This window comes from Condylura cristata, unplaced genomic scaffold, assembly GCF_000260355.1.
Source record: "Condylura cristata isolate star-nosed mole 26May11 unplaced genomic scaffold, ConCri1.0 scaffold00005, whole genome shotgun sequence".
Lineage (NCBI taxonomy): Eukaryota > Metazoa > Chordata > Mammalia > Eulipotyphla > Talpidae > Condylura > Condylura cristata.
In genome coordinates this window covers 18624188-18641052 of record NW_004567106.1, presented here as the reverse complement: position 1 = coordinate 18641052, position 16865 = coordinate 18624188, and the positions used below count along the sequence as shown (strand labels likewise).

The 16865-nt window shown below is 33.5% G+C and overlaps 1 protein-coding gene across 1 annotated transcript in view; it reads left to right on the top strand.

Annotated features, from left to right (window-relative positions):
* The window catches only part of AGMO (alkylglycerol monooxygenase), a 284977-nt gene extending 271189 nt beyond the window's left edge, over positions 1-13788 (top strand). The window contains exon 14 of the mRNA XM_004676735.2: positions 13135-13788. Within this exon, the coding sequence (XP_004676792.1) occupies positions 13135-13209 (75 nt within the window). The 3' untranslated portion in view covers positions 13210-13788. The remainder of the gene's footprint in view (positions 1-13134) is intronic.
* The last annotated feature ends 3077 nt before the right edge of the window (positions 13789-16865 follow it).

Genomic DNA, 16865 nt, shown 5'->3' with positions numbered 1-16865 from the left:
TGAACTTCATTTTGCAGTCTCCATAAAATATATCTATTCCACTGTGCGTGTTTTGAAAATTAAGTGTACTAATATCATTCCAAGTGACCTGGCCACAAAATCATGTGGGAGAAATCCTGTCTACAACCCAAGCTGTGTTAAGTCTTTAGGTCATATGGGAGGTTGTAACTCACTTTACCACAGCAAAGCAAAAAGTAAAGAGAAAAGTAAAAACTAATAAAAATAACAGTTATGAATATTCCCAGGTTCTTTTGATTAGAATTTTTTCTGATAGAAAAATTCAGTCAATTATAATACAATTTAGTCCATTTTCATTCCAGTGACACTTTAAAGAATTATGACATGGTTATGTCACCCCAATGTTCTATAAAGTTTCACTGTGTAATTCCTGCTTCATAATGAGGGGAAGCTTTGTGGTAAACTGGCTTATTGCAAAGGATGATAATTAAGTAAGCAGATATTTTTTAAATATAAAAGCATTTTACTTATAACAAAAAGTATTGATACAAATTTTTTATGACAAAATTTATTTTGGATTTATTCATTTGTAATTTGAAATGAAACTATTGTCTGCAAAAACTCTTATAAGGTCATTGCTGTCAAGAGTCCAGTTGGAAATTTCAGTGGACACAAAAATTTGAGGACAGTTAAAACATTTTATATGTAAAATAATCCTGACTAAAAATTTGCTTGTATAATAAGGCAAATGGGTTACATCATGTGTGCTTTTAAGTGACTTTCAGGATTTAGAAATTCCTGCTAGTTCCAAGATGTATTATACTATTTTGTTTAACCAAAGCAAACACATCCACTTAGTATAAACTATTTACAAAATAATAGAAACTAACTAGTAGCAATTCAAAAGAGTAAAACTTATAGATAAGCAGAAACAATGTAGAGTTCATCATCCACCATTTCTTTCCTTCTCCTGAGATTCACCACTTAACTAAGGTTCAAGTTGTAGATTTCTACATAGAAATATTTCTCTGGTTATTCTTCTCTATGGTGGTTCTCAAATATGAGTGTGGAAAAGAATAATCAAAAAGGGTTTATATACACAAATACCATGTGTATTATACTATAGGAGTTACTTAAGAGATGTTCTAAGGTAATTGTAACTCTGGACATCTTCTGTCTGTGCAAACTAAGTTTATGCTTGGCCTTACTTATTTATGAGAATTATTAGCACATTGCCCTAGAATCCATAAAGTATACCTTTTGACATAAGTACACTTAGAGTTATAAATGCACTTTCATAGAACTCATACTGTACTAAAGTATATTTAACATAAATATAAAATTCCATATTTTATAATGTTTGTTTCCACCAGATTTTTTACAAAGGATTTACTTTTAGGGATCCTAGTAATATACTTCCTCTTCTTCTCTCTTTCTCATTTGAGAGAGAAGGAATAAAACAGATTAGATAAAAACTAACCGTTTCATTTTGTAAATAGACCAAGACAATGTATTAATGTACCAAACTGCATCACCCACCCCCACCCAGGTCTTTTGAGGTACAATTGTATTTTTGAACTATAAAACATAGACAGGCAAACAATTTACCTTTAAATTTTTCTATTTTCTTTAAAACTTATTATTCTTTATCAAAACTATCAAAACTGAATTTTCCCCAGCTAAGAGACAGGGCTCTGACCTGTCTGCCTGACAGTGTCTGCCTCCTAGCCCTCCCTCCCTGTGGTACCAGCGCTGACCACACAGATAGATAATCTACACACACACACACCTATATATATTAATATGGAAAATTAAAGCAAAAATATACAGATAAAAATTAAATAAAATATGGTAACTTGAGATCTCAAGGAAATATGGAAACCAACGAGAGAAAAATGCTCTGGATTCTAATCACAAAAAACAGAGGAGAATTTGTCTCTTATAAGAGTTACAAAATGCTATTAAAAAGATAAAGAAAACAGAGAGACAGAGAGATACAAGATTAATCCAAAAAGTTATTCAAAACATACAACCATGAGAAAATTGAATGAATGAGCCTCATAAATAAAATTAGTGAACAGAAGGTAGACATCAAAGTTTTAAGTAAAAGAAATAATCGATTCAGGATGTAGAAATCTCCGTAAGTGAGATTTTAAAATTCTAAGAAAGCTATGGAATCAAAATAGACTAATGGGGATATCAAATCAGTGACCTTAAACATAGTAATACACAGAGGGCCCAGGTAAAGGAAGACAGAAAAATGAGATGTAAAAAGAAAAATGAAGATGTACCTTGAGAACGACCTTACTCCATCAGCAAAAGTAGCAAAAGGATAATGTGTATCCCAGAAGAGGACAGGAAAGAGAACTTATTGAAAGAAATAAGAAAACTTCCAGAACTTGTTAAAGAAGTTAAACAAATCCATGAAGTTAATATTTTCTCAGCAACAACTATATATTCATAGTTTTGAAAGCATCATTTATTTGTTTGTTCTGTGTTTTAAAAGGCCAGGTAAAGGGAGGAAGGGAGAGAGTGCATAGTTGCAGGTGGACAGGAGCGCTCTAAAAGCATCATTTAACATCACCAGCAGTGAGAAAGAGCTGCCATTGCTAAAACATTCCAAATTCTACTTACAATCTGTGCCTCCTTATTTTTCACACTATGTTCACTTTGAGTTTGCGGAATCTTTTTAGTCAGAGAATGTAGCATGCTTTTTTTTTTATTTTTATCAATCTTATATCATTATAGGACTTCATATTTTATCCCTTTGAGTCAATAATCTTGTGAAAAATTTAGGAAGCTAAGAAACTTTCTGAAGGAAAATATACTTTATATGAAGTTGGGGCAATCTGATATTACTCATTGTCTAGAGTGCTAAGTTGATTCAGGTGAATTTATATCCTAAAGTAACCACAATGTGTATAAGATATATCATTATTAGTCTAGTCACTAACTTACCCATGATATTCCGATTTCCTCATAGTAACTTATTTTTTTTTATTTGATCGTTGATTACTTTGTCCAAAACTATTTTTTCAAGGACTACTAGAAAAATGCTCCCTCTGCTGATTTTATTAAATGCATTTATTCTTTGAAGGAAACCAATTTAAAATTCATGTCAAAGAATTTATCACCTTGAAGGAAAGAATATTAGGGCAAAGCAATAGATTTAGTGAAAAGAATTGGCATAGTATAAAGATCATTTTTGGAAAACATTGAGATAAAAATAAGTGAAAACCTTGGAAAATGTTAAATATAATTCTGTTCTTTGTGACAGGAACATCCCTTTGTTATACAGGAAATTGAACAGTCATCTGGAAATATAGATTACTGAACCTCCAATGCAGTTCTTACAATGTTTATATAGATTCTTGATCTAATATATCAAAGAAAACATTAAAAGATCATAAACCTACAAATGAGGCAGAATCTTTATTTTCAAATATCAGATTAATAAGTATATTTTTGATTATATTTAACATTGATCTTTTTTGTCCAACTTTTTTTTTTACACCACTGCTCATTTTATATGCTATTTGATTTCTCCCCTCAGGTGTGGACCCCCTAATTTGCCTCCACCACATCACCTGTAAACCATCACCATATTCCCTTGTGCTCTTCCCTCTCCTGTTTTGATCCCTCTGTGTGCCTCAGATATGGTCCACATGCAAGCTTTGCCTTTAAAATTATTCTTAATTAGAATGTAAAGGAGCACCTCTAGATTTTTGGATCTGCTGTTAATAAAAGCAAAAGGGCCTTATGTAACATTTTATTAATATACTTGATATTTCGCATATATCAAAAGCTTAAAATAATATTTTTGAATATATGTAAATGAAAAGGGAAATGTGTTATAATCCAAATTATTAATGCAACATTTGATTGTTTTTCCCTGGGTTATGAGAAAACCTAGAAGTGAATTAAATACACATCTTAACCTCACTATTTCATAGAGAAAAAATATATATTCTTAATCCTGAAGGATGGAAATTTCACATCTTTCTAATTCTCTCTGTATAATTTGAGTTCATTCCCAGGACTTCATATCATATTTCTTTTATAATTTTTCTCTCATAATTAAAGCCATTATCATGAATATCACCATCATTTTTATCATCATCATCATCATTTGCAGTAAATTAGATGTAGAACGTTGGTTTAGACTCACACCTTTTTTATAGCGTAAAAGCAGGGAAATATGCTCTTTGAATGTTTGCAGTGTTTATGTAATCAGTACCTACACTGCCAAGGCTTATTGGAAACAGCTGGGTGCCTGCTGCGGGCCTCCCCGTCTGTTGCAACTGTTGCCAGAACAGGTAGTCAAAAATGGAAAGTAAGGGGAAGCTCAGGCATCTGGGGTGTCTCTCAGGAAAGCAGCTGTGGCTTCCTTAGGAAGCAGTCATTGTTTCCCATCAGCCAAGACTTCATATACCCTTGGGCCCAGTTCTGGCATGGCTGGCCTAGTAGGATACAGTTTATGACTTAGGACTTACGCGAGAAACCATTTGGGCAGTCCCATCTCTGGCAGAACATTGAGAGAAATCCCCCAAGCTGCAAGCCATATGTGGGTTGCTGGCCTTGTGTTTAGCCTACTCTGGGAGGTTCCCATTTACTGGGCCTCCAATCATCCATTTGACACAAGTGAAAACAATACAAAGGGATCTTTTCAAAACCTATCTTTCCATGATATACGGCCCTGTTTTTAAAACCAGGCATCACTATTATTTCTGTAAACATGGCATTTTTCTCCCTAAACAAGAACTTATTCTCAAAGATACTTATTTTGTTTCCTAGATAAAGCAGGCAAGTACAAAGAATTTTTTAACAATTCTGGACTTGCAATGTCAAATAGATTCTGCATTTGGAAACTCATATTCTTCCAGATTTTTCTATACATGTATTAAAAATTGCTATCCAATAGAGATGACCTAGGCCCTCAATTTATGTCAGAGAGTTGCCAGGAGCTGGCTCTGGCACTTAGGATACACTGAAAACCAGTGTGCTATTGTGATGGAGTTACTTGATAGGGTTTGCCACTCATTTACCACAAAAATGACATTTGGGTAAATGAAGACTGAATGTTTTTCTTCATCATTTTTGTTGAAATAAAATCCTGATTTTAAAATGGATATGTTTTAAGTTTCAGTAGTCATAAATAAAAAGATACTAGAATGGTGTTGTGAGTTGAATTTTAGATTAAATATCAGTTTTTCAGCGTTACAGAGTTCAATGAGGAGACTTTTGGTCTATATTTTATTCAAAAATTTCAGTTTTAATGGGAAATAAAAATTTTGTGCCAGTATAAGGCATACCTAGGGAAATTAAGTGAAGTCTTATTGCAAGTTTTAGTTAGAATACTTGTGGAAAAAGAAAAGTAAAAAAAAAATGAAATTTAATTAATGTATTTTTAAATTCACTGAATTATGTGATAACTTCAGAAAAGGAAAGTAATCATCTTTAGGACAAGTGCTCAAGTTGTTTTCAGTGGCTTTTTCCATCACTAATTTTAATATATTAAAAGTCTCAGCACAGTTGAATTTGTTAACATTCACTGAGTGCCCTATTTATTTTTCTCTTATTCCAAACTTTTAAAACTAATACTTATTTTTTTTCTTTCCCCTGATTTAAATTTCTGTCTCATATCCATAAAACATAGAGTGTGAGTATAAAAGGAAAAACATGTATACAAAATGACCCATTCCATAAAATAAATTACTAATTTGCCCAATAGAATTTTCAACATTTACCCTAAGACTTATTGTCACCAGTGACACTTGATTCATTACCAATTCAGCCTTATTGCAAATTCTTTCCCATGATTCTATATAGTTTCCTCTCCTGTAATTTAAAAAAAAAAAAAAAAAGGATTTTTAAAGTCTTATTCTTCTGTAACATTAAGGACTTAGACAATTAGAATTCAGTTTTGACAAGGCACATTTTCTGTCCATGCAATCAGTATAGCTTATTTCAGTCAACTTTGGTTATCTCTTCACTTTTCCTCTGTGTATTAACTGGTAAATTGGGCACTTATAACTGCCCACTTTACAAACTTCAAATTAAAAAAAAAAAAAAAAAACTAATGTCAGAAAAATTGAGAATGAAACCTATATAGTAAGAGTTTATATTTAGAAATTTTCTAGGATAAAAATTAAAGATATATCACTGTATATAAAGAAAGTCTAGAATGGCATAAGTAATCAAAGGTGATTTTAAGATACATACTACTGAATGGCCATAATTTTAGAAGGAAGGTTGATAGTATTGTTAAGTTTTAAAGTTATATCTCTATAAATATGCTTTACTTGTAGCTTTGTATTCAAAATTGAAAAAGTTCACAGATGTTTTTGAGAAATGTAGCATCTATTTTCACTTTATGCTAATTATGGTTTATAAAATTTCGACCAGATGGGTTTGCATGCACGGTAGCTAATTCTTGCCAACTGTCTTCAGATATATTCTGAAATGTAGGTAGGACTTGGAAACCTCTAAGTGATCTATAATCTTCTTGCTGATATTTATGGTTTTCAAATGTTATCCTGATAGTTCAAATGTGGTCTAGATGTATATATTCCATAGAATTGTTGAAAGCATACACACTTTCTTGAGCAGTTTAGACTTTTAGAAGTGAGTAAATTGTTATGTATAAAAAGAGGTAATCATCTCTGGGGAACTGAAGAAACAGTTACACTGAAAGCTTCTGCTTTTGTTGTCTAAACTAACTTGGCCCTTTTTTGTCATTATGATTATAAGGTTACTTTGCCCCCCACTGAGTAGTTAAGCAGTGAAATATCTGATTTGTCAGTTTTCAGAGTTCAGCCAAATTACTCTAAAAGCTTGCCCTAGTGATTATTTTCTTTGTTTTCTTTAAATATATGATTAGGTTATGTTTAGTACACTTTTACTTTTTAAAAATGAGAAGATATTTAATGATTGAGAAAAATATTCTTTTCAATAAAGGCATTTTATCACCTGAGCATTCATGTTAATTTTTTATATTGTATTGCCAGTTGAGAACGTTATATTAAAGCTAACTTAATTGATAATGTATGATTTAAAGTCTAAGTATTTATCAGTGTTTATAAAATCACATTAAAATAACTGATTATATCTGCTCTGGAAAGATACAGAAATAATCATGAGAAAATAGAAGATTTGTAGGTAATAGGTCAATGTCTAGAAATAATATCTCTTAAGATTTTTGTATGTCTACATATGACTCATTTTATCATGTGTAGAATGTACTGGGAATAAAATTGATAATTCTCAATTTCTTCGTGTTGGCGTTTATTAAGCTTTGCTTCTGCAAAATTCTCAGGGAAATGTGTCATTACCTAATAACTTTCGGATGTTTTCATTTCAGGAACTTGAGTACTTTTGGCTCCAGTTCTACTCTAGCTGTTAGTATTTATTTGTTCCCTTGCATGCATAGGAAAGGAAGATGATTTGTAGCAATTCAGCTTGGGTTTTTCTTTTTTTAAGATTTATTTATTTATGCATACAGAACTGGGGTACAGGCCAGTGTGCAGGGGCGGTAAGAGGATTCACCAGAGACAGAGTGGGAGCAGAACAGGCTGACTGAGGAAGTACATTGCTGAGGGGAGCAGTGGGCGGGTCAGGAGAGGTCTGCTGCGCCATGTGGGTCACCTCTGGGGCAGGGATCAAACTCATGCTGAAATGGCTTTAGCTTCTTAGTGCTGGACTTTAAACCACTGTGCCACTTGGGAGGGCCCTGGATCTCTTTTTTAAGTTCTTATACGTAGAACAGACAGTGATCTGATATATATGATATAAAACTATATTAACAAGTAATTTATTTTATATATTCCACAAATAATTTAGTAAAAACATCTGTATGTTTACTGTATTTCCCTTAAAACAAACTGTTGGTTTTGTGGTTGGATAACCAGATAATTGGAATTTTATGTTATCAAAGTTAGAGAAAGAAATTTTTTAGGTAAAAAGGTACTCTTATGTTTACAGGTAGAGTTGTTATAGATATAAATATATTAATTTCAGGAAATCAGTACAGAAGTCTAAGTTTAATGGAAAAATATACAATGAAAAAAATGGTTATTTTCTCAATTTTTTGGAAGTATCTCAAATCTTCATAGAAATGCTATTTCATATTTAAAATATATAGTTTCTTCCTTAGCAAGGTAGAATTTGGCAGGTAACTTTATCCATCATTTACAAAATGTCTCAGTTTATCTACTTGTTCATTCAACTTTTTAGAGATTTAGCATTTCAAAGATTTTCTTAATCTTGTGATTGATTTTGATAGTATTTTAAAGCTTTCATTTTACTTGCAAGTCTATATAACAGCAAAATAATTTCAACTATCACCTCCATCAATGTTGGATATCGCTAGTTATAACAGAAATGACCTTGTGCTCAGAGTATTATTTTTTATTCAAAAAAACAATGATCTTTTGCACCAGATCATTTACATATAATAGGTGAATCCAAACCACAGAAATGTAAGAACAGCACACTAGCTCTGTAATTTGAGTACTAACAATTTGAGGAGATGCCATATACACACAAATGCTCTTCTGATACTATTCTCTCTCCTTTAAGATTAAATGCTTGATACTCATAAGATAAGCCACTTTTGGCCTTTTGGTATACTCTGAAGCTATCCATAGCCAATACAGCATGAGTTTGATCCCTGGCCAGGGAGCTGACCCACATGGTGTGGCAGACCTCTCCTGTCTCACCCGCTGCTCCCCTCAGCAGTGTACTTTGTCAATCTGCCTGTTCTGCTGCCCACTCTGTCTTTGGTGATCCTCTCATTCTCCCTCACTTCTGGCCTGTACCCCACTTCTCAAATAAACCTTAAAATAAAATTTAAATAAAGAACAAGGGCCACTTTTAATGAGACCTGTTAAAAGCACAGAATAAGTAAGAAGGGCAGCAGAGTAACACATCAGTCCCCACTGGTGTTTAATATGGATTAGTAGCTCAGATTAGCCACCTGCCAGTTGATGAGCTTTTTGTAAAGGGGTGCAGGAAATGTGGAGAGCATCTGTACAGGCCAGAGTTCAGGCATCAGAGTCAAGGGCCCTGGGAAGTCAAGGAAATAGCCTGAAGACAAAGGCCACTAATGATGTGTTAGCGCAAGGAGAGCTTGACACCAAAAGTTTACTTCCTCTGTTTCATATTTTGCATCCAGCTGTTAAAATCATGGGGCTTTACAGACCTAGGATAAAACAATTGTTCACTGATTTTGTACATATCAAGAAATATCATATCTATAGAGAAGGAAGTTGCAAGCAAAAGAAACAAACCTGCTATGCTTGCCTTTTATTCTTTTACTAGCCTGAGTGTTAACATCCCTGTCTTGTCTTGATTTTAGCAGTTGGTTATGTAATGTGTTTGTGAGATGTTATCGCAAATGATAACATTCATTCTGATTAGCTGTGTCTTCATGAATAGCATAATAAAAAATAAATAAGAGAAGACTGGACATCAGAGAAAATTCAAGTGAAATGACTGCAATAATCACTTTTTATCGATTGTTGAAACCATTTTAATTAAGTATATAAAATATATACTTAGACACTACTACACAGTCATATATAAAAGAAAGAGAAAATCTATCTTTTCCTACTTAACTGTTTTCTAATGAAACTGGGTAAACATTGCAGGGTCATACATTAGTTTGACCCTATACCAATGTGGACTTCATTATGCACAAAAATTCCAGTGTTATGTTTAAAATTATGAATGTATAAAACTTCCAAATCCTGGCAGTTACTCTGAAATCACCAGGCAAGAGCAGGTGATACTTAACAGAAGAAAATAATTTAATATTGATATTAATATTCATTGAACTGACTTTTAGTCAGTTTTGTTTTAGGTAGATTTTCTTCAGGATAGTGAATGAAAACCATCACCTGGGCTCTGATGTATAATAGTCTTCTGATTTCATGGCAAATCACATAGAATCAGAGTGATTGTTTCCTCATCAGCAAACTGTATATTTATCTTTCAGGTTTGTCATGAGAATTAAACATCAGAATCTAGTAAAAGCACCTAAGGAAATGCCTCACCTCAGCATGGTTCATGTTGAGCATTATAGCTGAATTCAAATCAGGGTCCCTGTGTTCTATCACTTTTCCCCACTCTTATTTTCAGGGATAGTACACAGGGGTCTGGCGGCAAGGGACAAAGAAAAAAAAAATGGCAAACTGCAATATTGAATTCTTTGGTAAGAAGCTAGAAACATTTTAGATAATTAGAAAAGCAAGATCTGTGATTTGATTCAGTAAAGTAAAGGCCTACAGGAAAAAAGACTTGAATCGTAGTTGTAGAATTAGAAGGATTTGGTTGTGAGGTGGTGGATTAACAACAAATGCATGGATTATATTGTAATCTTCTCCTTATCTTGCTATATTTGAAGTTTTAAACATTTCTGGGGCTCCCGATGTAAGTTTGAGTGAGGGAGGAGGGGTGTAAAAGAGCAGAATCATGACATACAATAATTTACATACAGTTTTAGAGGTTTTACTGAAATAATTCCCTCTAGCTTTCACCCATGGAAACAATCCTGTGACACTGGACAGTAGATTCAAACCCCATAAAAACTTCTATTACCAAATACATCACAGATTCCAGTACCTTGCACAATATAAAATATCTACTGGTTGTTCAGTGACTATTATAGATCCAAATTAAACTGTCCTGATATTGTAGATTTATCATTTCTATCCCACTTGAAAGTTATTTTCTGGGAGTCTCGCTGTCACCATTAATCCATCTTTATAGAAAAATTCATGACATAGATCTGAAGGTTTTCACAAATACTCTACAATCATGACTTTATTTTACCTGACATCATCATGAGAAATCACAAGGTCATTTTTTTTCTTGAATTACAGTAAAAAGAAACAAAGTCAAAACCAGACTTTAAATATATTATAGTTGATTTCTAAGGCAGCTTCAAATGTTAATATTGTTGTTGACATCTGCATAAAAGCTTAATTTGGGTGCATAGTAAGCATAGTGAAAAGTATTGAGTTAGGAAAGCTCTGATGGTACCTGGATTTCTATCTCAGGGAGTGTAGAAGATGTGTATTATGGCATTGTTTACTCATAGTGAGAAATGTGCAACTGTACATTCATGCTGAGGATCATTAGAAATCAAGAGTTTCATGTAGCTAATTTTGGTAAATTACTGAAAATGTGTGGTGATACTCAAAACCAAAAAAGTAAACAAAATAATCTCTGTGGCTGCTAGTGATTTAGTTATCATATTTAAAGAGAATTTTTGCATGTACCTTTACATACCTGATAAGGTGAAAGGACTGAGATGGTAAGTCAGTAGAAAGAAGTGTTCAAACTCTAATTCCTGTTGGGTGATTTTTTTTTAAAGATTTATTTATCTATACATACAAGAGCTGGGGTATAGGCCTGGGGTGCCTATTTACCAGAGACAAAGTGGGTGAGGGTACTTACCAGAGACAAAGTGAGGAACTGAAATACATTGGTGAGGGGAGAAATGGGTGAGACGGTAGCGGTCTGCTGTGCCATGTGGGTCACCTCCTTGGCCAGGGATCAAACTCATGCTGCAGTGGCTGTGGATAGCTTCACAGTGCTGTGTTTAACCTCTTGTGACACTACAAAGGGCCAGGATGATTTTTTTTTTTATATATAATAGTAATTTACTTTTAAATTCAGTGGTTGTCTTTAGCATATCCAAAAGAGTTAGGGAAAATAACAATGAGCAAGAAAATATTTCCAAGGATAAAGAATGTGGTACTGAAAAACTAGAGTTAGAAATAAAATACAGGGCATTAAAAGTAGAATGAAAAGTTCTATGTGAACTTTTTGAATGAAGCTGTAGTATAGAAAGAAAGAGCTACAGTCCTTGAATCTTTGTTCATTTTTAAAATCTGTTTTCTCTGTGTTGTTTCAGATTGGGTAATCTTCATTGTTCTGTCTTTCAGTTCATTGATTCTTCCTATGTCCCTTGGATTTAGTTGTTGATTCCATCAATGGACCTTTTCATTTCAGTTATTCTATTTAAGTCCTTAAATTTTCATTTTTTTTTTTTCTTCTTCTTCTTTATATCTTTTATTCCTTTGCTGATAATTTTTTCTTCTTCTTTTTTTTTTTTTTTAAGATTTATTTATTTATCATACAGAACCAGGATTCAGGCCAGAAGTGCAGTGTCAGTGAGAGGATTCACCAGAGTCAGAGTGGGGAGCAGAACAGGAATATCCATGAAGTACACTGCTGAGGGGAGCAGTGGATGTGTCAGGAGAGGTCTGCCACACCATTTGGGTCACCTCCCTGGCAGGGGATTGAACTTGTGCTGCTGTGGCTGCTGCAAGCTTGTTGGTGGTTCGCTTTGACCAGTTGCACCAGCAGGGAGGGCCCTACTGATAATTTCTTCTTTGTAGTGAGGCATTGTAATTTTTTGTTATCATTTTTATGAATTTTTAATTTTTTTAATTTTTTTTTAAAGATTTATATATTTGTTCATACAGAACTGAGGTACAGGCCAGAGGCTCAGGGGCAGGGAGAGGCTTCACCAGAGACAGAGTGGGGAGCTGAACAGGCATATCGACGAAGTACACTGCTGAGGAGAGCAGCGGGTGGGTCAGGAGAGGTCTGCCTCGCCATGTGGTCACTTTTGGGGCAGGTGGAAATCAAACTCATGCGGAAGTGGCTTTAGGTTCTCAGTGCTGTGCTTTAACCCGCTGTGCCATCAGTGAGGGCCAGGATGATGTTTTAATATGCACTACCACATTGCCTCAGAGAGTAATGATTATTGAATACTGTTCCTATGTTCTTTCTCCAAAATTCTGTTAAACTATAAAGACTGAGGTAATTTAACAAAATACAATTTGCTATATGCCACAAGACCAGAAAAAGTTATTTCATTCACACCTAACTTACATAGCCCCCCCTAGAAATGACCCAAATTTGTAAGTATAAAAACGCCCCACAAAAACAAAACATTTTACTCCCACTCCTGTCTTCAAATGGGCCTTATGCTGGATTCAATTCTATCAGTGAACAATTAGTAGCTTCAGGTTGAATAATTACATCGTCTAAAGTTTTAATTTCTTTTTTTGCCATGAAAGATATATTGACTCAGTTAAGCAAAAGTATTGATTTAATTTTAATTGTTTTTCCTTTGTGTGTGTGTTTTGTTTGTTTGTTTTTCAGATTTTTTTTGCCATCTGCATTGCTTTCTGGGGAGTGAAATGCATAAAACAACTTGTCTCCAGCCCTTGGAAATAACTTGTTTGTACATAATTCTATTATTTTAATCAGTTGCTTGTAACCAGTGTTATTGCAGTCTATAGGAATATAACTATCTTATACAATGATTGTAAGAAACATTTTTTAATGAAAGGCATATATACTTATATACTCTTCTTGCTTTCCTCATTATTATTTTCTATTAAAACTTTCTTTTATTGCCAGAATCAAAGGCAAATTATTTCACATATAATGATGCTATTTTACTGGTAGTATCTAAGCCAATAAGAATAAGAGAAAGGGAGAAAAATTAAAAATAGTAAAAAGAATTATTGCATTTGTATCAATTTGATTTTTCCTTTGACATTTGTTAACATTATGTTTGCATACATATTTCTCATCATAAAAAAATTTCATTATTTGTCAGCATGAGGCTATATTTACCTTTGTAAACCATATAGCCTACATTACAGAAAAAGACATCACTGAAATGAAAATGAATAGAATTTGTCAGAATTAATTTATTCAGCAGATTAATGTGTGATACATATTCTGATGTATTTGATCAATTTGTTTTGGCAGAATGAGTAGCATGCAGTAATTCTCTGTTATTTTAAATTGTCACAATAATGTTAATAAATTTCTCTAAATATAACTCGTCCAGGCTTGTGTGTACCTTATTCACTAGGATTGCAAAAATACACCAGGTATTTCATTAGCAGGGAACCAACAGTAGTAAGTGGGATCGTATAAAGGAGGAGGACTGAAAAATTGGGGTTTTTCTTCCCTTCATCTGATATTTCTTAGATTCAAAGTTGTAATTTAAGAAACCAGAGTTATAGGCACTAAGACAGTTGATGCTGTTCTACCAGTGAACACCTGTAGTGAAAGAAGTTGTTGAGTTGGTCACCTCATTTTAAAAGTATGTTATTTGGGCTTCAAAAAAATAAAAATATGGAACTATTGAAAGAAATACGGAGTAATTACAAGTGTATGTAGACTCATGGTGTAGTACTTGAAGCTGGAAAATCAGAAGGTTAAAATTTGCATGATGGAGAAATTAACAAATTACATCTCAAGCATCAGAAGAAGAGTTCAGAATGACTTCATTCATCTTTTATACCTTAATTTAACACAGAATTACAACAAGTACTTAATTCCATTACAAATATTAAGTCCTACTTTGTCATTTGCCAAAAGTTGTTGCAGGACTTTGCATCCTTAGAATTCTTGTTAAAGCAGGGAGCCCTCTACTGGCTTGAAATTGCTAAACTTTGTGCATAAACTCTTAATACGTAGATTCTATATCCTAAAGATCTGCATTCAGAAATGACAATGAAAAGAGATGTTTCACAAATATTTAAGTATATTTTAAAATGTCAGAGTGGTTTAAAGGTTTCCCCAGGAGTTATGTGCGTGTGTGCTCGTGTGTGTGTGTGTAAGGTGGAATATATGTGAATTTAGGGAGAGACCTAAAAATGAGTTTATGTTCAGAAAAAAGAACTTTAACATGATAGAAAATGGTTTTATGGTACACTCTAACTTATGCATTCTCTCTTCTCGTTCAGTTAGTCTCTATGATTATTTATGATTTTCTTTTAGAAATGCGTAAATGCTTGAGCTACAGTTTTTCAGGCCTTTGAAAGTGAAATGATTCCCAGATAAGTAGTGTTCCCAGGGCCTATCAGTGTTAATTGGGACACTGTGTTCTTCACCTTCAACCTTGCTAATTTTCCAGTCCAGTTTTCTCCTGCCCAGCACTAATACATGATGACAGATCACATAGCTAATATTAATGTTATAAATTGATCTTGGATGATGCCATGTAATTTATGCTTACTCTTGACTGCAAGTACTTTAGCTCTCTCATTCTCTCAAGAGGAAAAACACTATAAATAGGACACATCAATTACTCACAACCACTAGTGGAGAGATGCAAACAGACTTTGCAAATAATTTTAAAATTCTCAGGTTGGCTAATCTTTCATAAGAAGGACAAATGGAGGAAAGGTAGAATTATTCATTGAGTAGTACTCAACATTTTATTTAGTCTCTAAATTCACAGATTAAGTTCTAGTAAGAATATTTTATAGAAGACAATTGTGAATTCTGTGGTTTAAAAACTTGCTCAGGCCTATGATGCATAATCAATAGCCAAAATAAAATTTAAAACCTCTGCATCTCCCATACTGCATGTTTCTTCATGCTAAGATGTCAGGTATCTAAGGCAAATCCTTACATGTATAGACTCAGTAGTTTAAGTACAAAGTGCTTCCTATTACATATGATGATACAATGTGCAAAATAAATTTTACAGAATAAATGCTTTAATTCTAGGATAAACTAGATGAGTCCAGAATGCCTCATTTGTTTTTAAAGTTCTAAGGTCCTAGGTTTGTATAGAGAGTTGCTACTTGCCTTTAAGAAGCCCATTCTTCTACTTGATTTGATTTGATAGAATTGCCCAGTATTTTAGGCCTATTATATCACATTCTTGTACATCATCATTATTTTTATTAAATTTAATGTAGTCACATTAGAGTCATAGCTCCATAGTTGTATATCTAAAGTTCAGTTAATCATTCAAGTGTGTGATTTATATATTTAACGTTACTAGTTTTCATTATCTAGGAAAGAGGGGCACATACTCCCTCTTCTTTCTCATGAGGAACCACCCATACTGACACCATGAACTTAGATTTATAGCTCCCCCATACCTGTGAGTAAAATTTCTGCTTTCAAGCCACCCCACTAGCAGCACATTAATAGAGTAGCCCTAGAAAACTAGAACACATTGTATGATTTGATTTTTATCTCAAGAGATCTTTAATCAAATGTAATTTTCCTTGTAAAGTGTTCTCTCATTAAATGATTATTTGTCATATGAGTGAATTAAAAACTCCCTCTTTATTTATGACAACATAAATAACTCAAGGAAAAACTTACTTTTTCAGTTTCGGTTTTGCTGAATTCCAAGATAATCACCGCCATTTAATCCTAAATTTCAAAGTGAGGTTATAGAAAATCATGAAAGACTAACTTTGCCAAAAATTAATGCTGAGACTCTCAAAACCTCACATACAAATGTAGGAAATTCATGAATTTAATATAAAGATGAGGGAAAGAATTTTTGGAGAGAACTTTAATGCTGTAAAGATTCTAGCTAATCCTCTTTCAACCAGGGAAAACCGGATGGCCCAAGTTCTTCTCATACTTGGAAAGTAAAGCATGGAGGAATCCAACCTGCTTCAGCCACAACCAAGGTCTAGGATTTGGAAGCCAGAGAGGATGTGACAGAGTCAAAGGATGCCAAGACTCAACCCAAGTAACCATCTACACAACACATACACTTTCATGCACACTTTGAGCCTCTCACCTGCAGCAGGCCAAACGGGAAGGGAGGGAGGAGCCAGAAAAACTAACTTTACCCAAATTTGGAGATGATTTTCAAACAGACATGGACACATTAATTCATGAATTGAGAATATTTTATTATGATCACTATGACTAAAGGAATCATAATTTGGAAGAGGTCTTGGACATTTTGAACACGGCCCATAGTTTTATTCAAAGGTAAAAAATATTTGGCTGTACAGAGAATAGAAGTGGAGTAGAAAAGAAACATGCTGTCGTTTTCTCTTGTTATCTATGAGTCCTGCATTTTTAGCATACTGATTTGACTTGCCACTGTGCAA